The following is a 26184-nucleotide window of genomic DNA, read 5'->3' as shown; positions in this document are numbered from 1 at the left end:
AGGCAGGGAACAGTCACCCACAGGGAACAGAATCACAGAATATCCACAGCTGGAAGAACCCACAAGGATCAGAGTCCAACTCCTGGCCCTGCTCAGGACAGCCCTAAGATCAAACCATGTGCCTGAGAGCATTGTTTAAACACTTGTTGAACTCTGTCAGGCTTGGTGCTGCGACCACTTCCCTGGGGAGCCTGTTCCAGTGCCCCAATACCCTCTAGGTGGAGAACCCTTTCCCTAGTACCTAATATCCAACCTAATCTTCCCCGACACAGTTTCAGACCATAAACCACGCGGTTCTGGCCGAGTCCTGCTTTCAGGCTCTGAGACTCCCACCCTCAGAGAATCACGGAATTGTGAGGGTTGGAAGGGACCTCTGGAAATCATCCAGTCCAACCACTCTGCCAAGGCAGTATCAGCTACAGCAAGGGACAGAGGAACGCGTCCAGATGGGAGCCATAGGCAGGCAGATCAACTGCGCCAAAGCCCGACCAGGCCGACCCGCGTTCCTGGGCCCGCTCCACCAAGGAGGCCTCCCGGCCCCGCCCGCTGCCGCACCCGGATGTACCGACCTCCCCCACCCCGGGCAGAAGCCGGCGCATGCGCACCGGGGGCCGCCGCCGCCCCTCACCCGCCGTGCGCCCCCCGCCCGCCCGGCCCTGTCGTGAGTTCGCCGCTGCCCCGCTCGCCCCCCTGCTCGCTCCCCCCGGGAGCGCCGGCGCCCGCCCCCCGCAGCCCGTGTGTAGGGCCGGGCCCGCCCGCTCGTCCCCGCCCCGCTGTCCCCCCCTCCGCCGTTGCCAAGAGTGTGTGTGTGGTGTGTGCGTGCGCCGGGGGGGCGGGGGGGGGGCAGGAGGCACGGGTTGGGGGCGGCCATGCCGAGGGAGCGGCCCCCTGAGCCCGGCGGGGAGAGTGGCGAGGCCGGCGCCGAGGCAGGTAACGAGTGCGGCCGGGCGAGCGCGATCCGCGCCCGGGGGTGGGAGGTGAGAAGCCTCCGCGGGCTCCGCATATAGTCCCCGGATATGGGGGAGGAAGGCCGGGTCTATTGTGCGAGGGTACAGGCGAGAAGGCGGAGGGGAGGAGAGGAGAGCGGAGGGAGCCGGCCCCGGCCCTGCGGAATGATACCGGGCGGGCAGCGGCGGAGCGGGCCGGCGCGGCCTCGCCGCCTCCCCGCAGTCTCCCGCTGGGGGAGCGGCGGCCATGGCTGTAATGGCCGGTGGAGGAGTCGGGCCTGGCCGTCCTCCTCGTCCTCCTCCTGCCGCGGTGCGGGTCCCGGCGCCGGGCTGGCGGGGAGGGCCGGAGGAATTGTCCGGGCCAGCTTGCGGCGGGTAGGACGGGACGACTCTGGCTCCTTCCGCTGCTCCTCTCCCTCCCCTCCTTCCCCCGGCCAAATTAACGAGAGCTTCGAAAAAAGGATGATAGACAAATGGAAAATGAGGTTCAACTCGTCCATCTCTCTGATTTGCAAGGAGGACGTTATTTTTAAGTTTATTGTTGTTTTCCTTTAAAAACACCTTTGCAGTAGTTTTCTTTGTGAATATATGTATAAAAAAACCCCAAACAAAACTGGTTTTCTCTCCCAACATGTACTAGTCTCACGCATTGATTTTAAAACTTTTGATTATATTTTACTGCCGTTGATACCTTGAGAGTACTTCAGGACAGGACTAGTTTGATGGGCTGGCGTGTATTTTTTTGTTTTTTGTTTGGTTCTTTTTTTTTTTTTTTGACAGCAGTTGGTAGCTGGTGAGTTTTATGGCTCTGTTGTGTAGTTCATTCCTGCTGATGTTACTGTGGTTCTGTGAGCAATATCGGAAGGCCCACAGACAAAAAAATACTGTTGTTCAGGTAGGCCTGAAGCCCTCATAAGTGACTTCTTCAGCACAAGCATGTAGCAGTAGGTGTTTATTTTAAATATGTGTTTTTTAAGAGATAGAGTGGAGAGAGATTTCATAAAGTATTTGAATACCATGCCTATTTCAGTCATGAAAAGTCAGCCAATTAATATTTTCTGTATATATTTAGAATTTTTAGTTTTCTCAATGCTTGCACATGAGCTCTGGCTCTGTAAGGGGAATGTGTAGGTGAGCCTACTGTGGAATACTTTTCTGTAGAATTGAAATGTGCTGACAGGCAGAGAAAAAGCTGTATTGTTATGTGAGAGCTGGGAAGTTGGGCAAGATGTTTTCTACAGTATGGAAAGCCAGATGGGCCACACGTTCCTACCAGCAGTGGTTGGGGTTTTTTTTTGTTGTTAATTCTGTTGTGGCCATTGATCTCAGCTTTTGATCACTAGGTAATAAGGATATAAAGAAGGTCCCAAAGAACATTTGCTGTTGCCAGCTTTGGATGTTGAGGGTTTGGGGGTTTTTTTTTTATTATTGAAACTAAAAATCTACTTAAAGATCTACTTAGTTCTCCAGTAGTTTTTGGAAGGGTATGCATGTGTCATACGTGTGTGAACTCCTGTAGTAATACTGCGATGTCCAAATGAGAAAAGGATGGGAATTGAGACAAGCTGTCCAGAAAAATACAGCCTAGTAGCTGTATTCATTTTGCTTATAGTTGGACCTTGATCTTAGACTATTTCTATAGTAAGAGAACTGTATGGCTGACAAGACTTACTGTGAGTTTCGTCACAGCCTCTATTTTTCACATATTTATTTCTTTTAAAAGAAATTTGCCAATTTATTAATGATACTGTTTCATAGAGGTGGTTTGAATGCAGACAGCTGTTGAGAATTGCAGAGTCTAGGGCTATTACAGGGATTCAGAGAGAACTGTAAGAAAACCTGCCTAAACAGGCAGGTTTTGTGGATGCTGGTGTTTTTGATCCTTGAGATTTCAGCAGTTTGGGAAAGCAGCAAAGTCAGTGTTGGCAAGCATAGTGTTTTTTTCTGCACTTCTCTGTGACAAAAAAAGGTCATGAATGAGGAAGCTCTGGCTGAACAGGACATCTTGAATCTGGGAAATTTATGTGTTCAGGACATTTGGCTGTTTGTCCTGTTCAGATACAGACTTTGAAAACTGGTTGTGCATTTCATAGATTTCACTTTTACCAGGAGGAATTTTATTTAGAAAACAGGTGTTTACAAAAATAAATTTCGTATCTTTTACTTAGGAAATTGCATGAGTTTAAGTGGGTTTTTTTAAGTGTGGTCCTTGGAATTCCATAGCACAGTCGTGCTATGTTGATATCTTTCATGGAAGTGTTGCTCTCTGTAGTTGTACAGTCTGTATATTTAGGGTAATACAGCTCTGGGAGAAAATAAAGGTGAATCAATAATGTTTTATGTAGCTTCCTTTGACTTCTTTAACCACCATGCATGTCAAAGACTAGAACAAGTTCTTTGCTCTAGGAAAATGAAATATGTTGGATAAAAAAATGAACACTAGGCAGCAATAGTCAAAATAATATCTTGACCTTAATAGCTGGTATTTTAAAAAAATCCTTTTTCTCTTTTGGCATTGTAGTGTTTTCCCGAAACTATCTTGCAACTTTTTGTTTGTCTTGAAACTCAGTTGAACTGCTCAAATTGACCTCTCTGGGTACAAACTGAAACATGGTAGGTTCTGTCTGAGCATAAGGAAACCCTTCATTACTGTGAGGGTGACTGAGCACAGGTATTGGTTACACAAGGGAGTTGTGGAGTCTCCTTCCACAGAGAGGCCCTTTCTCTTTTTACCTGTGATGTTTGTCACTGAATAGCAGCAACATGAAATGAGTGGTTTTGACTTTTGCTATCTGATCATTTTCAAAAGGAATGCTTTGAACAGCAAAATAAATATTTCAGGGTGTACTGGAGCAGTTTTTAAGCCAAGAGTGTATGTCCTTTATTAAACCCAAGGGCTACTTTTAAACATGTTTGAACTGAATTCTTCTATGAGTGCAGTTAAAACTTGAGTATTTCATGTCTTCAGAGGGCCTGAATTGTAACAGGATTCACATATGAAGAGTGATAGATATTAAATGGACAAAGCTAAGAAACACAGAGATGACATAGTTTTAAGTCTGCCTCTGCAGACCTGGCTGTATTTTGTCTGCTGCCTGTCAGTCATCTAGCAGCACTTAGGATGTGGGTACACTGATTTAGGGAAAAGTCAATTTAGAGGCTTTACATTCCAATTTTATATAACTGAAGAAAAATAAAATTTGAACTCACCAGTTAAGTCTTACCAAATTTTTTTTTGTAGATTATTTTAGTAGTTGTGCATTAAGGTTTTATGTGGTGACCTCTGACTGACAAGAGAAGAGTAGGTGAGTGATGTTGTGCAGGCAAGAATGAAGAGGTTGTGGTACTGCTTGTGTGGTGTGCCCTAAATCTCTTAAACAGGTATAGGTAATTCCTTTTGAAAACGTACGGGAGGAACAACTGCTCAAACTTTTGCCTTAGAAAAGTTAATATTTAGGCTTTATGGTGATACTGTTATTTGGTCACCTCACTGTTCCGCAGTAAAACAATCCACATTTATGTACGAGGGGCGTGTTGGGTGATAAAGATGATAAACTCAGACTACACTGGCCTGCTTTAATTCCACATTAGTTCCTCACTATACTTGAAATAATGTCCCTGTCTTTTCCCAAGTAATCTATGTTCTGTCTGTGTGATAGCTTCAGCCCTTGTTCTGTCCCATGTCCATAGCTTTCAGCCAGCTGCAGAAATTTTATTTCCTGTTGCATGTGTGCTCATGTCTTCATACCTCATTTTTTCCTACACATTAAGTGCTTCTAAATATAATTAAAATTTCTATTTGAAATCTTTCATGTCCCTCTTTTGAGTTTTATTGCTGCAGTTGGATTATGTTCATTCTTTGGAAGAGGGAAGACCATGTAGTAAATAATTCAGTTCATTCAGAAGTTTCTGTTAACAGTGTAGTGACTGGACACAGGTAAAGGTCGTGGTTTCAACCATGAGAAATCCAAATCACGTGAAAACAAACAGCTGAAAAATGGTAGCTTGGTGTGTTCATATGCAGCTGTCAAAAAAAGTGTAGCTCCTGGAGTATTTACTAATAAATGTAGCCATATTTGCCTGAATGTCAAATGAAGCTATTGAAGTTACTTGAGGAAATGCCAATTTTCAGGTGTCTGTGTAGGTTAGAATGATGTGAATGGTGTGTCTGTGTGGTGGGTTTACCTCAGCCAGCAATTATGCACCCTCCAACCACTCACTCACTTTCTCCTGAAAGAAAAGTAGAGTGAGAGAAAGAATGGGAATAGCAAGAGCAAGAAAAAGCTTGTAGATTAAGATGAAGGCAGTTTAAGAAATAAAGGGAAAAAGTAAAAAAATAAAAGGTAAACCCCAAACAAAACAAAAAAAACAAACCCCAAACCAACCAAATTGCCAACCAACAAAAAAGTCCAACCAAGTGATGCAAAGGTAAATGTTTGCCATCTCTCACAGAGGTGCAGTCTGGTGCTCTCTCTGAGCAAAGAGCACTACCTTGGAAGAACTACCCCCAGGTTTATATTGCTGAGCACGATGGTTTATGGCCTGGAATATCCCTTTGTGTTAGCTTCAACTTTTCTCCCACCCTCAGCCTACCCACTGTGGGGGCAAAGTGAGAAACAGAGAAGTCCTTCATGCTATGCAGCACTGTTCAGCAATAGCTTAAGCAGTGATGTTAGCAGCATTGTTTTAGTCACAAATTTGAAACACAGCACCATATGGGCTGATAGGAAGGAAGTTAACTCTATCCCAGCCAGACCCAGTGCAACCTACTTAGCCTCTAACTGGCTATGATGGAGCTGTTAATTCTGTGTCCTGTCTGGCTTCTCTGCAGCAGCGGTGTGGCTGTGCTCTGTCTGGACTCATCTTTGCTCCTGAAAGGAGTGCAACTGCTTTGTATTGGCACATGCTGAGTGACTGGCCCCTGGATGTCCATCCCAGCAGTGTGTTCCTGGAAACAAAGTGTGTGGACTAATACTACTTGGCACTCCGGATTAAGTGTTGATCAAAGCATAATAAAAGTACCTTGTCTTACAGGAGCAAATCTTGATTGGTTTCTGGATTTTGGCTCAATATGTGGACTGAGAGTTGAGTCTCTCCCCTGCTTTTCCCATTAGAAGTCAGGGGGAATGCCTGCTGCTTTTGTTTAGGAGTGCTGAGCTAGATTTAAAATAACCTGTTTTATGATTGCAGAACTAAGCAAAATGTTCTAATGATTCATGATCATTTGTGTTCTATGAGTTCAAGTGTAGTATGAGGAAATGTCAATATTGCCATCCCTGTTCTGTTGTCCTACCACTTTCTTTCCATTCACAAATTAGTAAATAGGTTTTGATGGGGTCAGACCCTTTTGTCCCTAGGCTTGCCAGCTGCCATTTAAATTCAGTGACAAGTTTTCATCCATGAATTTCACAAGCTTGAGTGTTTTATTTTCAGTGTCCTCTCAGTCGGATTCGAGGAGGTTATTAGAGATCTAATAAGGCTGTGCTGCATTCACAGCTGAATGAGTCCATCTGCGCCTTGCAGAGAGGGCTGTGGGCTGCCATGAGGCACAGTGCTGCTTACATAAGGAGAGAATGGCTGGGAGTGCTCTAATTCTGTCTTCCTCCTTCCACATTGAGTTATCATCAGTGGCTTCTAGCAGAGAGCACCTGCTTGCTGACTCAACTCCTGAGGTCAAGTGTTGGTGAAGGCTGTATCACAGCTGAGTTCACCCAAAGTGATTGCTGCTGCTCTGTGAGGGACAATAAATTCAGGAAAGAAATTACAGGTTGTAACATTAAGAGTATTCAAGTAAGACCATCTTTAAACTGGAAGTTTATTATCATTGATAGGTACTTTACAAATCTGATTCTGCTGGTTTTGGGCACTTTAGACAAACTAAGAATATAGACAAAAATATGTTTGACAGTGCGTGTTGACAAAAATGTGTTTGATGGTGCATAATGAGCTAAGTGCTCCCTGTTTAGGTTAATTGTATTGATACTTGACTGTCTCTCCCAAGCTGTGAAGGAATAAGGTTGATTTATGTTGCAGCTAGACTAACATGCAAATTGAAAAAAAAATAGAAAGTGACAGTAGCTTCTGCACTGTTTCTGTGTAGTTAATACTAAAAAATGCAAATGTTTGTAGCTTTCCTTCTGTTCAGCAAGGTTTATCATTTGTTGTAGTGTGCAGACCTGAAAGAATCACTTACTTTTCAGGAGGTTTGTTACTCTGATATTCTTTTTGTGTTTTCTCTCTCTGTGTTTGTTTACAGATACCAGTAAGAGCATGCCAGTTTTTTCATGTGATTGTGTTGACATTATGTACTTAATCAGTTAATGTCTTCTTGAACTAAAACCTCCAAGTTTTAATTCTGTGGTTTTGGCTCGAATGGCATTCTGGATGGCATTAATTCATTAACAAACAGCAGACTTGTGTTTTCATCTGCCAGAGTATACCTGACAATAAATAAATTGCTTAATTTGTGCGTATTTAATACGTATATTTTTCTGAGAGCATAAGCATCATATTGGCTATTTATGATACGCTTGCTAGTATGATAAATGATGAATTGTGTCCATCAAATGCTGTGTCAGTTATGTCAGTATTTTGATTTTTTTCACTTAGGTACCCAGGGAGTGTTTAGAATTGTTGCATTTTTTTTAATTGACAAATTTCTCAGTGCATTTAAAAGTACAGGGTTCATACCCCACTGCCAACTTCTTGAACTTGCTTTTGTCTGTGTGTTTTTCTGGTATTCAACAGTATGGGTCTTTAAGATAGAGTCAGTATTTTGCAGTGTTTGGCTTGTTTGATGATCCAGGCTGATGTGTCAAAAACTTCTTTTTCCTCTGATATAGGGAAAGATTATTTTATTGTGTATTTATCTGAAATACGGTAGTGTAGGTTATTACTTTGACTTGTTATGAAATAGGTATCACCGTAAATAAAGTTTTCATTGGGATACTCATTCTTCTTACAAACAAATTTTGTCAAATGGTTATTTCATTTTTTAACATTTTTTTTATGATTGAAATGAAAACAGACCTGAGTCATGTGACATCTGCCTGAAAAGTCAAAATATGCCTCACTTGCTTGTTACTTCTTTAATTGACAGTGTCTTTCCTGTTTTTACTGTCCTCCTAATTCTAGACACAGTGTAACAGTTTAAACCTTGCTGTTACTCAATTGTTTGATTTCAGGAGGAATATTCTTCTGAATGCTCTCCTTGTTAGTAGAAGAGTAAGATATAAAGTCCCTTCCTACATCTTTAATAAAAGGGAGTTGTGCAGCTCTCTGAAATACCTAGTATTTGGTAGGTGATAGAGGATCAGACTGTTTTAGTGACAATACAAATGAAAAAAGGATTTTAGTCTCATCCCTCCCATAGGCTACTTCAGATGAAGTGTTAATGAATAAAAAATGAGTTTGTAAGTTTGTATTTTAATTTAAACCCGTATTAGATAGCAATCCTGACCTTTGAATAAAAGTGAAGCAATTGAACTTTCAGAACTCTTTCATATCCAAACTAGACTGTTTCTGTGGACATACTGGCTGTAACTATCTAGAACAGACTTCAGGCTGATTTCCCGATAGCTAAGCCTTTGAAGACTTCTGGAATCTAACCTAAGCTGATCTGCTGTGCCTTGTCCTTAAGGATTTCTGCACTGAGAGTCACCTGCCAAGAGAAGCTGGACTTTACAGTGCAGTTGGTGATTCTAGGGTCCAGTCCTGATTCCCCAAAGCCCTTTGCTTTTTACCAATACGAAAGATAGGACCAAAAAACCCTGTAAGATTTGGCTTTGGAAAGAGTTACAAAGATTTTCTTCGAAAGTGTAATGCTTAAAATGTTACAGATGTAAGCAGTCCATTTTCTATATAGGTGCCTTCTGTTTTCTTCTTCCATGGGATCTGAGTGCCTTTGAGAAGGCAGAGCAGCTTGGAGGGTTTATGATCATCCATGAACTAGTCTTGAGAACTTCCTGATGATTTGGCATGGGATGTGATATGTTCAACTCCTCATTTTTCGAAGTTCAGGCTGTTTTTCTGTTCTTTTCCGTGAAACATTTTAGGATTATGCACTTGTTTCATCTTTCTGTTTAGTTTAGTGGTGATCAATTCTGTCTTTTTACAGAAAAGCTAAAGTACTTTCAGGTACTGCATCAGGTGGTCTGATTTCATAGAATTATAGTCATCAAATTCTGTTGAAATACTACAAGATACTTAATTTTTCATTCTATAGTTAAACTCCGTTTTGAATTGAAGAAGAACATTTGCAGCCTGTAGATGAATCAGTATTACAGTCAATACAGATATGATACACATTTTAATAAAAAAGATACATAGAAATATTATGAACCCAAGACCAATGCCACTTGGTAGTATTATTCAGAAACTAGTGAGCGTGTTGGGTTTTTGTTTCAAAGTATAGGGAAGTTAGCACCTTAGATGATGTCAGTGCTACATTTTTGCTACTTCAGTTGCTTAGGCATTATATTTGCATATTGTCCTGTGCCTTTGATCTCAATAGTGAATGTTTAAAGATAATCTCTTTGGCTCAAGGAGAAGGTTTGAAGGTCTTTCTAAAGTCATGGATTGGATCATTTTTCAGTTGTCAATTTAAAGTAGAGGTCAGGCCTTCATGGGGTTGAACAATTACTCCTTTTTCCAGGGGAAAGGAAAGCCTTGTGCATTACATTTTCATATAGCCCAAGTATAGGAGTAGATTTTTCTTTCACTTCTCTTGTGTTGCCATTATTTACAGAAACTGATCTTGTGTCCTTTATTCTGCTCAGGCATATTTATCACAAGGATGCTTAAAGGATTGTGTCTTGTAATTAAAGCTGTGGTTTTCAGCTTTTGAAGAAATGTGACTATTTCAGGGTTGCTATTGATAGTGTCTGCATACTGTGAATTTACAGTTTATTAAAAGATGCAATAAGTGCAAGTGTACACATGATAAAGATTAGTAATATTTGCATCATTGTGTTACAGAGAAATACGTGAAAATGAAACTTTGCAAAGCAAAATTTAATTGGGTGACTTAGTCCAGAAAGGAGAAGTATAAGTCCCTAGGGCATTGTTTTTAGTTGGGATTTCTTGCCCAGAATACATTGTGCTGAAATGTTTTCTACAGCTTCCTCAACTACAAGCTTTTAAAGTTTGTTTATGAGAATCTTAGCAGGGAAAAAAAAATGGTCAGGACATAAGGTACTGATTTCTTTTTCTGCTTGTAAATAGTGTGGTGAATGAGAGAGGACTTTGAAGTGGGTGCAGTAGAGTGGAAATACTGTACGAATTGTAATCTTCAGTTTCCTCTGAGGAAATTTAAACAGGATGCTGTAAACTTCTACTTGTGGTGTTGTTACTTCCTATGCCTAGTTCTTACATATGTGGGGAAAAGTACTGACTTAAACATCAGGCCTTCCATGTATAGATAATAAAATCAGTGTTCCCTTCTTTTTGTGTTCTGTTGTTGATGCAGTTTTAGTTGTGGCAGTGTTTGAATTCTATAGGTTTTTTTCTCTTTCATGACCCTAACCTGCAGCACAAGCTGACCCCTCCTGCCAGTTGCTTTTCTTAAATTTTTTCTTAAATAAAGATTACTTCCTTAGTAATAGAGTATCTTCTCAAATGTAAAATGTGCTTAAGTTCCTTAGATTAATATTTTCCTTATATCATAAAGTATTTAGAGGATTGACTTCACTCATTTGAGCAGAAGGATATAGAAGCTTGCAACTTGTATGTCAAAAGTTGTATGACTGTAGGAGTTTTAAAGAAAACTATATGGGCTTAGACTGGATCTGTTCAAAGAAAAATACATCTCTTTCCTTTGAATTAATGTGTACACACTTAGACTTGCAGTTTATTGCATCTCTCTCAACTGTTTGAAACATTGGTGTTGGTTTTGTAACCCTAAAGGTTTTAAAATAGGTTTTAATAAAGGTTTTATAATGCCAGAAGAAGAAGAAAGAAAAGATGTCTAAATTTTTCTTAAGGAAAGAGAGAGAGCAAGGAGGGAGGGAAGAAAATCTGTGTAGTCAGAACTGCTGACTAGGTAATTTTAAAAAACTTTATTAAACAGGTGATGTAATACTATTAGAAGTAACCCCTGGCAGTATCTTACTCATACCTAGTTTTTTTTGCAACATTTCATTTTGTCGCGAACTTGATGGGTGTTTATGAAGCACAGAAAGAATTTATTTCAAATTACGGGGAAGAGGTGATTATTTATGTCTTTAGTGACTGGCAGCTTGAGATATGGATGTATTTGGATGATCCTGTGTCAATGGAAGCAGTAATGTTTATACCTGAGATCTTCAAGATCTCTTGAAGTTACAGTGTTGGGTAAGTCAAAAATCTTAGAGGAATTGGAATAGTTTCTGCTTCAAATGATTCTGGTTTTTTACAATGAGTTATAAGTAGATGAAATGTGACTTCATACAAATCTTTTGTTGCTTGTTTTACAGGTGTTGTTCTGACACCAAAAAGAGAGAACGGTGATTTTTCCTACCAAGTACCCAACTTTCATAAGTGTGAGGTTTGTTTGCTGTCTTTTCCAAGAGAGACCCAGTTCCAGCGCCATATGAGGGATCATGAGCAAAATGACAAGGTATGAATTGCAGTAGATATAACCAGTGTATATTGATATTTTCATATACTATCAACTGAAGCTAACACAAGATGTCTTTTCCATTTCTTTTCAGTCACACAACTAATAATTATTACTTGGGGGCCTCAGTTTTGTGACATTCCTCTTGTTTTCTCATGTTTCCTTTGAGATAGGACCTTCCTTTGATACCCTTTGATTGGATTATTGTTTCCAGATCAGTAATTTTTAATTTTAGCCATTTTCTTTGATTTTTAAAATACTCAGGTAGGTGAGAAAATGTATGAGTTTTTTGCAATAGTTTGCAAAGTGATTCTACACATTAGCAGTAAAAAGAAAATAACGCTTATATTTATTAGCAGGACCCTACTAGTGAACTAATTTAGTATGTATGTATTAATCAGTAGATTAATGTCATCACTTTAGCTACTTACAAATCAAATTTGGGAAGAATGAGAAGAATACAGATATGTGATTAAGACTAGACTGGCTTTTTAAATGAAGCTTGCACCACAAGTTGCATCTGTAATATGAAGCATTTAATTTATTTCCCTTGCTTTCTATTTCACAAAGCTAAAACTACTTACATGTGATAGGAAAACAATTTTATTACTTTTTGAGATAGCCCTAAATACAGATTAATTTTTACAAAGCTTAGCACTTAGAGATAATTCATGTATACAAAGAACAACTTACACAAGTTTCAGTGTTGTAAAGTTGATAAAGTTAAACCCATGCTATTGCAAACTTATGTGTAAGAGCCTTTACATCTAAAAGTGAAGGTGCTCTTAAAGAATTAAAACTGATTGTGCAGATGCCAAGTGAAAAGCAGTCAGTCCTAGTATAAACTAAGTGTTTTGCTGTTTTGATTATTATTTTACTTAAGGAGATTTCATGGAATCACAGAATATACTGAGTTGATAGGACCTTCAAGGATCCCCAAGTCCAAGTCCTGGTCTTGGGCAGGATCATACCATATGCCTGAGAGCATTGTCCAAATGCTCCTTGAACTCTGTCAGGCCTGGTGCTGTCACCACTTCCCTGGGGAACCTGTTCCAGTGCCCAACCACCCTCTGGGTGAATTATGACCGGAGTTAAAGAAGGAAAATGTATTTATGTCTCTTGCTCTTTCCTCTTTCCTGCTAACTTCGCTCTTTTCGGATAGTCTCGGTTTTGAGTCTCTGGTTTCCTTAGTTCCCCTGCTTTCTTTCCCTTTGTGCTCTTGTAATGCTGTTTTTGTATTTTTTGTATTGAGATGCAAAGAAAATAAAATAATTAATATTGGTATTATTAAGCATCATTATCCTACGTAGGTACTTGAATTGCTCTTTTTTTTAATGTTTAACATTTTGATTTGTATGGTTATATGTGTCAGTCAGGGCATATGTAGCTTATGAGAAGACTGAATTTTGTCTTTATTTTTGTGATTTTAACAAACAGCCTCACCGGTGTGACCAGTGTCCGATGTCATTTAATGTTGAATTCAACTTGACCCTTCACAAATGTACTCACAATGGCGAGGATCCTACATGTCCTGTATGCAACAAGAAATTCTCCCGAGTAGCCAGTCTGAAAGCACATATAATGCTACATGAGAAAGAGGAGGTAATTTCATGAAACCTTATAACAGAATTTTGAAAAGACATGTCATAGTGGTTGTATTTAATCCCTTACCTGTATGCTTTAAATTGGAGGATTGAATAAATTATTTTGTTCCAAAGAAATATAAAATTTTAAGCGGGGATTAGTTACGGAAATTAATATCCTAAATATAAGTAAGTGTTCCCATTGTGTCTTTATGAACAAAGAGAATCTGTGCATGTTTGATAGATACCATATTATAAACATTAACTGATTGGTTATTTATACGTACTTTTATTTTGAAGATGTTTCTGTGGCTTAATCTACATTAATAAGCCCACACGTAATAAATAATGTGTGATCATGTTTGATGGCAGATGTCATGGTGGGGCACTTTCACCATCCATAGAAATAGATTAAACTGTTCCTTTATCTACAGCTTCCACCTCCATTTTTGAGTGGTTGTTTTGCTTGAGAGTACTTCTTGTTTCTTCCCCTCTCACAGTTTCATTTTCCATTCTGATGGTGTTGGTTAAATTCTTAGCAAACAGTTAATACATAGTGGTGTGTTTTGCACACTTTATAGTCATGACTGCATTACTACAATTGCCAGAGGTGATTGCACTGCCCGAAATACCAAGTTTTCCATCACATAATTGCATCTTCCTCCAGTTAAGGTTTTTTCAAAATTGCACTTGGTGTTGGAGAATGGGAGCTGAATCAAAAATGCACTTTTATTGTCAGACTTCTAATCATAATTGTAACGGTGGTGTGTTTCTCCATGCCAATTGCTGACAGCTTACAGTGGCCACCATACAGTTCTTGTCCCGCCTGGGTCACCAAAAAACTGATGCCTGAAGTGGCCACCTAAAAGCAGAGACTAGACGAGAGTAAGGGAATGAGGTAGGTATTTATTTGAAAGGCCTTCAAAGCTACACTCTGGGGAGCCAGAGGCTACTGCCAAGATGGACCCCAAGATGGACAACAGGTCACGAGTTCTTCACACTTTTATAAGTTTGGTTCATTTGCATATCAGGGTTAATTCTCCATTTAAAGCTTCAGTTAATGATGTAATTTCCCCAAGCTTGCCCCCCCTTTAGAGGCTTTTGGTTTATACTTTTGGGCCTAGGACAGTCTGAGTGTCCTTGGAGAGCAGGCCTAGCACGAGAGAGCAGAAGTTAACAGGCTACAAGAAACTTCAGAGTTACACAGTAGGCAGCACAGGGTTTGAAAAATATGAAAGTTAAAACCTAAGGCATCAACAGCAGTTTTGACTTGTCAGTTTGGAATAATAGGCCTGTTTGCACTTTTCCCTAAAACAGATGCCGGCATGCCATCTGTAGAGGTTGTATTCCTTCTTTAATCATATTTTAGTTCACGTTTTGTCATGTGCACAGTCAAGTAGGTAGCCAAGTTAAGTACAATTTTGTTGCATATTAACATATCTGTAATGATAAATGACTTAATGGGTATTATCAAGGAAACTTGATTTATGAATTGCTAAAAACATCAGAATAAGGAAACTAAGCATCAGGAAAGACACCCAAGGGTGGTTCTTGATATCTGTTTCTGCCACTAGTGATTTTTCATGCACTGCAGCAGGTCTGAGTTTGTTGCTTTGGTGCAGATGTCAGAAGAATAGGTTGTGTGATGCCTTCCAATTTAAAATTCAGTCTGCTGCTTGAAAATTAAATTTATAAAAATACAAACATTTTAATACATATTTAATGCAAAAATACATATATGTTTCAGTTGCTAATGAATATGTTTCTTGTAATGCTCAATGGTTTTGTGATAAAACAGAGACGAATGTAACAATTCATAGAAAACTGCAGGTATAACTTTCACAGTAGTTATGCGCAGGACCTGTAGGAGAGCTGGAATTTGAACTTGAAGCAGAGGGTATTGGTGATGGCACTAGCTGTCATTGAGTTTTCCACAACATGCAGGATAACGAGTTACCAGTGGAGTACATTGTCCCTCCTGTTTGCTCTTCTTCCTTTTGCTGTTAGAAGAGTTAAAAACCTGAAATCAGCGCAAAGGGGCGTAGGGGGAACATACATTAGGGGACATACATAGCAGTTAAGGAGATGGCTTCACAAACTGAAATTTGGGGAACCTTACTCTTGTTTTGTGCTGCATCAGGCAGCTTTATCTTCAGATGAGTTCAGATGGGCAAGACAAAGAAATTAGTGTGCCTAGCTTCTTGAGTGCTCCAGTGAGATTTGTGAGAGTGGGTCTGTCTGTGAAACTTAGATTTTTGTGATTGATTGCACCTGTGAGAAGTTCTGGAAGGAATTTTCTGAGCTATTGATATTGAGCTTGCAAGAGACTGTATTTTCTCCTCACATTCTTTGGTGATTTGTGTGTGATAAACTGGTGTGAGGGAAAAACTTCACGTTTGACATTCCTCACTAATACGGGGTAGCTTTCTCTTGAGAAATCATAAAGAACGGTATCTTATGTAAATACGCCCCATGTTCTAGAGGATTCTTGATTTTGTCCATTTCCTCAGTGGAAATGTACAGTGGTTTTCACTGCTGTGTTTTGCCCTGGGAAGACATAAATGCTGAATAAAAAACTGGAAAAAAAAGATTATTTATTACATTAGAACTGCTACTATGTCTTCTTTTTTTCATGAACATGAGGGTTTTTGGGCTTTAGGAGAACCTTAATATGTTGAAAAAGTTAAAACTGGTATTTGGTGAATATAAAGTGAAAATTCCCTCATTATAAGATCCTCTTGTTCTGATTTTTTGTGTTTCATTTGTGCGATGTTGGGGTTTTGTTTGGTTTTTATTAAAAAAACTATTCGCTGTATTTGATTTGTCCTGTCTAATCAAATTTGTGAGCAATGATCTTTTGGAAAAGTGCAGATTAAAATCCTTTACAGATGCTAGAAATCATAGATATTAAACAGGTGAAGATCACGAGTTCCAAAGTGTTCTTCAGATGTTGCATCTGGTAAGATAGAGAGAATTAATACAGGCAGAATCCAATGAGTAGAGCTTTAAACATTTTTTTCTGAGTTTGGGAATTTTACATATGATCAGCCCCTTTTGTTCAGTGTTAAAATGTGAGTTTAACCATAGTGAGGTTACAGTGTTCAGTTACTTGTTGTGTGTGGTGGTCAGTTTTTTTGTTTGCTTGAGAAGCAAAAAAATAAATCTGATATTGCCTATAGCAGAGTCTGTTTGTAGTTATATATTGCTGGGGTTTTTGTAGTTTTTCTGCTTGCTTTCCTGCAGCAAATTCCACAGTACTGAATAGAATCATGAAGTCTTTTATTGTCTCAAATACTTCATCTTGGGCTATTTTTTTGTTTGTAGAAGTTGCTTAATAGGATACGTATATTAGCAACTTAACATGATACATATGCATGTCTGAAAAATGCTGAGGAGTGATTCAAAATCTCACCATTTTGAGGTTCATGAGCTTGGCATAGTAATTGTAAGCTTCCCTTCATAAAATTTTCCCCCACTTTTAGTTTCATTTAATCATAAACTAAATTCATTGTGTAACAACAAAAGATACCCATAAGAAGTATTCAGATTTGTATGTATGTCCTAGAAAAAAAAGTATTAGTTATTTGTCATCTCACACTATAACTTGAGTCCAGTAATGACATCTAGGTTAGATTAAACAAGTAATTTTTGAGTTGGTAATTAATTTCATTAAAGGACTTCAGCTTTTTAAGCTTTTGTATGGACATGTGATACAGCAGAAATTTTCTTTTTCAGACTTAAGGAACAAATTTATTGTCAAAACAGTCCAAAACCAAAGTTGAATACCTGTGTTCCTCTTGATTAAAACATTGTTGTCAATATCCTTCTTGAAATGAACACTGTTGTTTTCTGTTGTTTTTTATTTTTCTTGTTGATCATTAAGGGAGAGGGAAAAAACTGGGCAGGATAAAATACATTTTAGTTTGCAGTGATAATCACAATTACTGAAAAATGAGCTTATAGTTAAAAAAACCAGTCTGAAGTTACTTAGGCACACCAGTGAAGAACATTTAACAGAGATGCATATTTTTAGACATTTAAGATTAACTTTCAGCTTAGGTTTTCTAAAATAAAGATACACTGACAAATAAAATTAATGATTTCAAAAGGCCAAAGGAAGTCAAATAAATGCAGAGCTTTTAATTTTCACTGAACCAATATTTGATTCTTACTCTGAATTTTAGAGAAATGGCAATACTTTTGCGTTAAACATTACAAGTATAATTTCCATTCTAGATGACATGGAATACTAACATAACTGGAAAATGGTGTGTTTAATACTGCTATAAAATAACAGGTTGAAGAGGTATCTATTAGAAACATTGTGTCCCTCTTTATTTCTGTCATGTTTTCTGTCAAGATAGCTTAAGAAAAGTCAGTGCTAACTGTGGTGGGATTGCTGTTTAAAAGTGCCAGTCATTACAGTTTTAACCAGTAAAGGTGTGAAATCCCTGCATCTACAGTTAAGATGCTTTTGGTTAGAAAGTACTATTTGTTACAGATGTTTCTGTAGACCATGATGTAATGGCACTGAGGTGAGCTTCTGTGTGTCTTGAAGCAGCCCACCAAGGAAATAGGAAGTGGTGATGATGGTACTGAACTGCTTGTTTCTGCTGCCGTATGAAGTTTTTCAGAACTCAGTTCTAGTGGAGTTTCTTAAAATATAAATATTAATATAATCTTGCAGTGATTATTGTACGTAATTTATATTACAGGGCTCATAAACTTTTCTTGCTTATATACTTCTCTTGCTGCTTGCTTCCAGCTGCCAATGTCCATAGAAGGATAAGTTAATCTACTTGAGCAAAGCTTGTGCTTGTGTACCGCTGTTTTGAAAAATCAGTCGCTATTATCTCTTTCAGAATCTCATCTGTTCAGAGTGTGGAGATGAATTCACTTTACAGAGTCAGCTGTCCATACACATGGAAGAACATCGTCAAGAATTGGCAGGCAGTAGGATCCACAGCTGCAAGTCTTGCAAAAAAGAATTTGAAACTTCCTCGCAGCTAAAGGAGCATATGAAAACTCACTATAAAATAAGGTGACATCATGGGATTGTAACAAAATGAGCAGATGTTACTTTTATGGTGATAGCTGGGAAAAGCAGGAGTAGTATTTCCAGTCAGCAGAGTGCCACGATTTATGCAGATCATTCCTTTTCTTTGCTATGCTGTTCTAAAATGACACTTGCTTTTTAAAACTTTGCTTAAGTGGGTGGTTATTTTTGGAGGCCTCTTTTTTTTTTTCCTGTTTTTGTATTTTGGCACACATACTAAGCATAGTTCATCTGCCAGCTATTTGTAAACATGGGTTAAGTTTCTCTGATGCAAAGTGATTTTTGAAGTGTGTTTATGATGTTAAATGCTAATAGCAGTACATTGAAGCAAATGTATATTAATTTTACATAGCATTTATTATAATGACAAAAGTTTTCATGCTTTCATCCTGCAAAGATGTAACTTGTTCTTTGAGTTTAATCATCTTTCCCAAGAGGTCCTCATTACAGCCGCCCATGAGTTTCTTGTAAATCTGAAAAAGCACAAAAGGAAGGGGAAAAAAAGAGGCCTGGTAAATGCTTTTCTTATTTTTGATGAATATTTGTTCCGTCCTTTCTTTCAGCTCTCTATTTTAACATTACTTTTAGCAAGGTGAGAATTACTTTAAGTTAGAAGGAGGAAAAACTTCTCTTGGTTTACTTTATATATTAAAAAAGCCTTAAGTCTTGACAGGTGATCTCTCTTTTAATCTTTACTGTTTCTGTAAAAAAACAGATGGGGAAAATTACGTATTTAAAACCAAGAAATATTGTCTATTCCCAGTTCTTAGAGTTGTGTAGAGTAGAAAGTTCCCACCAAAATATCTGTGAAGTCGCTGTATACTTCTGGCAGAATTTACCCTGAAGATGTCTGTAGAGAGCCTCTAAGACGTACTGGATTTTTCCTACAGAAATAACTGAAATTCTTGGTGCATGTAGGTACTGAGAAAAGAGCTGTTTGTGCTGTTCTTTCAGTATGATTATGGAGTTTGGGTTATCACTGTTGCAGCTGATACTATGTTGCCATCAAGTTTACGCTATGTTAAAAGCGATGGGGTAAAATAAGCTTCTTCAAAATAGCCTTTCATATTAAAATTATTTCTTTTCTTTTTTTTTTTTTAATCACAGGGTATCAGATACCAGATCTTACAACAGAAACATTGACAGAAGTGGGTTTACCTATTCCTGTCCTCACTGTGGAAAGACGTTCCAGAAACCGAGTCAGTTAACACGACATGTTAGAATACACACAGGTAAGGCTGTGGAAGTACTTATTTTAATTTCTTTTTGTTTTACAAAAATCAGTTAATCTGTCAAATACTACATATTTTTTCTTCCTGTTGGGACTTAAAATGTCATTAATACATTTGGCTCATTAGATGCAGTTACTTGTTGGTTTAAAATAAACCTTATGTAATTCTTTCGCTTAGGAAATTTATATGCTTTTAAAATTTCTAGATTTATATGATTAGAAACAGTTAAAAAAATGTAAAATACTCTATCGATTTCATTTGTTACCAAATATCATCTAGTTTAAATTACATCTTACATACTCTAGAGAGCAGGTTCTAAAATCTACAATTGCTAAAAGAGAAAAAGTACATGAAAATTAATAATACTAACAAAGTAGTGGTCTTGCATTTATTTAAATTGATTTATTTAAACTTACAAAGTGATCTTCAGAGCTGGTTTGCAGAATGAATAGGGGATGTTTTTTTGCTAAATTTCTGTCATAAATATATGCATGTTTAAACCTTAAGCAACTGAAATAATTGAAAAATGCCAAGCATAAAATAATACAAAAGTTTTTAGAGTGTACAGATGACCATAAAAGAATAGTTCTTATGTTTTAGCCAGATATACTACTATAGCAGGAGTTTGGCTTTAAACAAAGCGTTTGTTGAAGATGTTCCAGTGATGTTCAATTTGTATTTGTATTTTTCATACATATTGAATAAATTGCCATTTGTCTAGTTTTTAGCTAATTCAAGTATTCATTTATGTAAACGTGCAATTCTGTTTGTAATATCAGTCAGTCTAATATCACTGTTCAGACAGTGATGTGATGAGTTGCCATTTGCAAGACTGGCCTTGTTTACTAAGAAATAAGAATACCATTGTGTGACACTTTCTTAAGAACCCTTTGAAGTTTTACAGATCTAGTTATAGAAAAGTAACACAAGAGGTCACCCTTGTACCTGCTTTAAAACAATTGCTTGAAAGTAATATCCAAAAAATGGTCGGTGAAAATTAACTTCAGTATTTTAGATTCTTGACTCTATTTAATACATTAGTTTTTTCTAGTCACAATTAAAGAAACATTATTGTAGTTTGTTGAGGATGCTTTTTTAAAGCTTCAAAAAGTTCAAGGGCATTTATAGTTCGTTTGAATACTAGAAAGACATTTGTCTTTTGGGAAATCTGAGACAGAAAATGCAATCCTAATCTGCACATGACAGGAGGTCATTTTAAGTTCCAAGTAGCTTGCAAATACTCATTTAATTTGTGAAGTATGTTAGTACTCTAAATCTGCAGGCAATCTGTCTGGCATTCAGCTGCTTGAGGTACTGTAAATATGTAGAAAAGAACAACTCTGCTTATTTAGAATGCCCAGGTCTTCAAGTGTTAAAATAGCAGGTCTGTGCACAACATGCAGCATTACATTAGCCTCTTAATTGCAATACTTTTTTTGTTCATAGCTAGGCATTTTGAGCACTTACATCCTTTTGGGAAAAAAATCAAGTCTCAGGGACTGCAGTTCCCACATTAATAACTAAGTAAGGAACCCCTTATTCCCCACCTCAAGTCTGTATTTTATTAAGTTATACTTGAGAAATACAAAAATTTCACATTTCCACAATAGCATTAAGATTTCATTTTTACACTGAGATTTAGTTATATAGGCAAACTTAACCTGAAGGAATACTTCTATGTGTCCAACAGCAGCTCTTACTGGAAGCTAAGCTTTTTGCCTGTGAAAGCCCAATAGGAATTTAGTATTTCTAGATATGAATCAGTGTTCTTTGTTTTAATCTCTGTTAAAAAATACACAGTTAAAACCTGCAATCCTTAAAGCATCTTCAAAACCCCTAAACAGCAGAAGATATATATTCCTGCAGTGAGTAATATATTTCAGAAAAATAGCTGCTTTTGTTTCTGACAATGTGAATTTAATTAAGAATTAATAAGTTTAAAGTAGATGTAATTACAGCTATAAAATTAGAAAACATATAAAAGTATTTATTAAAACTGATTTAGTGTGCACATGGTAGTACTTACTGGTGTAGCAGACATAATATACTGCGTGCTTATGCTGGTCTTGGCTATAGAAATGTGCAAAGTGTTAAATATTTTCAAGGTCCTACAGCTACCACAGCTGAACTATTTCACTAAAAGAAAAACAAGGGTAGTAGTGAGTTCGCAGTGGGGGTTTCCAGGAGTTAATTAGAACACATGGTTGTAAAAAACAGAAATTTATTCTTGGTCTGTTTAAAATATGTAGCTTTGTAATCTGTTTATGCAGTCCTCATATATTCTGTAACTTAAAATTTCTCTGGAGTTTTTCATGCTTATCCGTTAATATACAAAAACTGTAATTATGTGCAGCACTGAGGGCACCAAAATTGGGAAATCGTGACAGAGCATTTCTGTAACAATACTGGCTAGTTTTTCTTTAAATATTCAATGTGAACAGTTTTAAAAATTATTTTCTCAGCAGAACTGTCCAAAACATTGTTTCATTGCATATTTTCATTAGGTGGTTGCAAAGAATGAATGGCTGTTAATATTTATTGGGGAGTGGGAACCATATGCCATCTTTTGCAGTGCTGCTGTAAGACTTTCTGATTTTAAATTAGATAAAAGGTTAGATTTTTGACTGTTAGTTATTTATTACTGTGCATTTACCCTCTGGGCCAGTTTGTTTCTGTGAAGGTATATGCATTTGATAGGATTTGGTGTAAAACATATGTGGGTTTCTTTTTTTCTTTTTCCCTTTGTTTTTTTTCCCCCATTGATTTTGCATAGCAGATTCTGAGATCTTCCAAACCACAAGATGAGGGAAGCTATTTTAATTTAGTAATTGCTTCATGTAGATCTCCTTTATTTTACCCATTTCAACTGATAATCATCAGCTTAGTTAGAAAACTTTTTCAAAAGCTTACATTTTCATAAGAGTGGGTGCTGAGGTGGTCAAGGTAAGCAATTTTATTGTCAAAACCTTCTAATAACATATATAATAATGTGTGTATTTTATTTTAACTGATACAATTTTTCTTTTAGATACAGGAAACTGCTGACATTTACTTAAAACTCCTTACCCTTCCTTCTCTTCATCCTCCTGCTGTTGTTTCCTTGCAGGTGAAAGACCTTTCAAGTGCAGCGAGTGTGGGAAGGCCTTTAACCAGAAGGGGGCTCTGCAGACCCACATGATCAAGCACACGGGGGAGAAGCCCCATGCCTGTGCCTTTTGTCCCGCCGCCTTTTCCCAGAAAGGCAACCTGCAGTCACACATACAGCGAGTTCACTCGGAGGTAAATGCAATTATTCATCGAGTCCTGCGTGCTAACATGCATCTTAACTCAGTTTTGCTATTCCTATGTGCTCCAACCAGTATAGATTTACTGCTGTAGTGTAGATTCTGGTTTGCTGCTTTTACCTGTGAGCTTTCCTTAGCTTGGTCTGGATAAATGTATACTTAGGAGAAGTAGCAAAACCTTCATTTCCCAGTGTCTTTTAAATACATGGGTAGATTAATAAATAGTGGGGTTAGGTGTTCAAAAATGTACTTATGTCAGTCTTGGGAGAACGAGGGCTAGAATCAGATGAAAGGAAGCCAATAGCGGCCAAGCAGAAAATGGTGAAAAGTTTCAAGACGAAACAGCAACACACTAATTCCACTGTAGAACGTATTGCCATTTGTCTTTGAAATATGTATCTTGCAGCCTTTTACAGAGGTTTTTTTGGTTACAGGTAGAAGGAAATTCCAGAATAAGATTTAAAAAATTGTTTCAGATCTCCTTATGTCTGTTTTTTTTCCTCTTTTTGACAGTTTTTAAGATTCAAAAGGTACTGCTGTAATAAAGTAATACCATCTTCTGAACAACATGAGCTATGCAGCTTTGTTCAGTCATTTCCTTGCAGAGTTTAATGATTTGTGGTTGGAAATACCCATTGAAAGAGACCTAGTTTGGAACTTGTGAAGTGGTAGAGGTAGCACTTTTTCCTTCTTTTTTTTCTTGTGTATAGAATATCATCTTTGTTCTCACTCTTCCGCTAACTCTGAGATTTGTATTCTTGTTTTCCGTTTTTGTGTTACAATGGTAGATATCACTAAGGATCCTTTAAGCATGTTAGTTCCTTACTTTTAGGATATGCCTTAGTATATGGATATGTCTTAGTAGTTTGTAATACACTTAATTTTGTTAAATCATATAACTTTGAGTACTGTGTCCAGTTTGGACCACTCAGTTGAGGAAAGACATTGAGGTGCTGGAGCAGGTCCAGAGAAGGGCAGTGAAGCTGATGAAGAGTCTGGAGCACAAGTTCTGTGAGGAGCAGCTGAGGCAGCTAGGGATGTTTAGCCTGGAGAAAAGGAGGCTCAGGGGAGATCTTATCAGGATCTTATTGCTCTCTACAACTGCCTGAAAGGAGGCTGTGGCCAGGTGGGGGTCAACATCTTCTCCCAGACAACCAGCAACAGGACAAGAGGACACAGTATTAAGCTGCACCAGGGGAGGTTTAGGCTAGACATCAGGAGGAATTCCTTCACAGAAAGGGCGATTAGGCATTGGAATGGACTGCCCAGGTGGAGTGGAGTCACTGTCCCTGGAGGTATTTAAGAAAAGACTGGACCTGGCACTCAGTGCTGTGGTCTAATTGACATGGTGGTGTTTGGTCAGACGATGGACTTGAGGACCTCGGAGGTGTTTTCCAACCTAATTGATTCTGTGATTCTCTGACTTTGTGTGACTAGTTGTCCTCGAGGTTAACAGCTTTCTATATGTGATAGCTTTTGCTAAGTAAAAAAATGCACCAACGTTGATTTAATAATTTAAATTGACTTTTTTCAATATTAGTTACGGATGCAGTAAAAAATATTTTTCACTTTTTTCTCTGTTACTTTGTTATTTTGTAAGAAAGAATCAAGCTGTGGGTACAGTACTTTAAATAAATGCTACCTCTTGATCACATTCTGTGCTGTGTTTTGCAGTCCTGAGCCTACATTTGAGTTACTGTTTTGGATAATTTATTGATTTTTTTTTTTTTCCCTTTCTTGCTGTTGCTGTGTTTTCTTCAAGCCTGCATGGAACTCTGTGAATTCTTTGTTTTATCCTGAGACAGTTACAAAATAACATTGCAGCTGTTAATGAATTACAGGTTGATTCTCACTTCCTAAAGCACTGTTTAGGTGTAGCATATTTTATTACTTAATACCTCTGTGTGAAAGTCCTGTTCGCAGTTTAGTGTCACAAAATACAAAGTACCAATACTATATTGCAAGTACTACGGTGTGTTTTCTTTTGAATATCTTGTTGCTCCCTGCGCATTGCAAGTGCTACACTGGATGTTATTGCTGTATGATGGACTGAGGAGGAATGGTGAGGATGGTTGGAATCTGCAAATTTAGCTGCTTTAATTACCTTAACCCATTGGTGTGAAAGTCTCAAACAAGTGGCTGCTGATCACTTTCTCATTCTGTGTGTTCAAATTCAGTTCAAACTAAACATTAAACTTCCCTGCCCTTCACAGTGTTGGTTTTGTCTGCATTTTTTTATCTCACACTTCTAAATTTCCATTTGTATAATTTATGATGTTTCATCTTCAGCCACATCTTACTTGATAAAGTTGCATTTCACTCTTGCTTTTAAGTGTGGAATGGTAGGAGATTGTAAAGAGAGAAAAGTCTGAGGCCTCGTTTGCCAGAGGACATTTTTTTTGCTGTCTGGTGCTTCACAGTGCTGAGAAATGGTAATAAGCAATTATAGTCATGTACAAAGATTATAGTTCATTTATATCGAGGAGGTACCAGCCTGGTTCAAAAACTGCATATTGGTAACTTGAAAAAACAAACCATTTTAGCTCTCATAATTCCGTAGTGTAATTGTTATACAGAAAAATAATGAAAAACATAATATTTGGTAGATGTAGGGGAAATTATTGGCAATTTTTTTTTTTTTTAAGGTGAAGAATGGCCCTACATACAACTGTACAGAATGTAGCTGTGTCTTCAAAAGCTTGGGTAGTTTAAATACACATATCAGCAAGATGCACATGGGTGGTCCACAGAATTCTGCAAGTGCTTCAACAGATGTATCTCATGTTACAGCGGTAAGCTTTTCTTGGTATATTGTGAAAATGCCTTTGAGAGTTTTATTAGGTCTATATCTTAATTCCAGTAATTCTTCAGATAGGCCAGCACTTCTTGACCCTGTGGCTGTCTTTTGTCTTTTTCAAGTTTTGTGTGATTTTTGGTATTAATTTGCAGGATTAAATATTAGGAAAATATAAATTGGCTGACTATATGTAAAAAAGTATTTACAATTCAAGGATTTGGTTGAAAATATAGCAGTTTATTTCTACAACTAAGTAAAGTATAATTCTTGTTCTTACAGATTATGTTAGCTTCCTCTGATAAAACAAAAATGATGGGGAAGTTTTAGAGCTATTGAAACAATGTATTAGTTTCAACTCATCTTCAGAAATTGTTTCTATAATTCTAGTCCATATAAACACATAGTGGATTCTTCTGTGTGTATCTGATAACTTGTTTTAAATGTTAGCTTCTTATTTGGGAGATTATAAAGGAAAAAATATAGCTTTGTTGGAAGCAGTGAATGTTTTTCTTTCTTTGCCAAGATACAAAAAAGAGCTAAAATTCAGGAAATGCCTCTGGTTTCAAAAGACTACTGTATTTTTTGAGCCAGTGCATATTTGGTTTATTACAGTACTCTTCATTTTTTTGATTAGAACTACCTTTTCTACCTTTATTCCACTTTGTTTTGCCTAATCTCCAACTCATGCTTT

The 26184-nt window shown here is 37.8% G+C and overlaps 1 protein-coding gene across 6 annotated transcripts in view; it reads left to right on the top strand.

Moving 5' to 3' along the window:
• The first annotated feature begins 825 nt into the window (after positions 1-825).
• The window catches only part of ZNF236 (zinc finger protein 236), a 77669-nt gene continuing 52310 nt past the window's right edge, over positions 826-26184 (top strand). For 3 of the 6 annotated variants that reach the window (XM_048289372.1, XM_048289371.1, XM_048289370.1), the window contains exons 1-7: positions 827-930; positions 11399-11541; positions 12979-13143; positions 17987-18165; positions 19288-19412; positions 22519-22691; positions 25342-25488. In XM_048289372.1, the coding sequence (XP_048145329.1) occupies positions 870-930; positions 11399-11541; positions 12979-13143; positions 17987-18165; positions 19288-19412; positions 22519-22691; positions 25342-25488 (993 nt within the window). In that variant the 5' untranslated portion in view covers positions 827-869. Of the gene's footprint in view, positions 931-1232; positions 1323-11398; positions 11542-12978; positions 13144-17986; positions 18166-19287; positions 19413-22518; positions 22692-25341; positions 25489-26184 lie in introns of those variants that run through there. The other 3 variants (XM_048289374.1, XM_048289373.1, XM_048289375.1) reach the window with 2 other exon arrangements.

This window comes from Corvus hawaiiensis, chromosome 30, assembly GCF_020740725.1.
Source record: "Corvus hawaiiensis isolate bCorHaw1 chromosome 30, bCorHaw1.pri.cur, whole genome shotgun sequence".
Classification (NCBI taxonomy): Eukaryota; Metazoa; Chordata; class Aves; order Passeriformes; family Corvidae; genus Corvus; species Corvus hawaiiensis.
The sequence above is the reverse complement of the archived record's forward strand: the minus strand, read 5'-3'. Positions and strand labels throughout refer to the sequence as shown.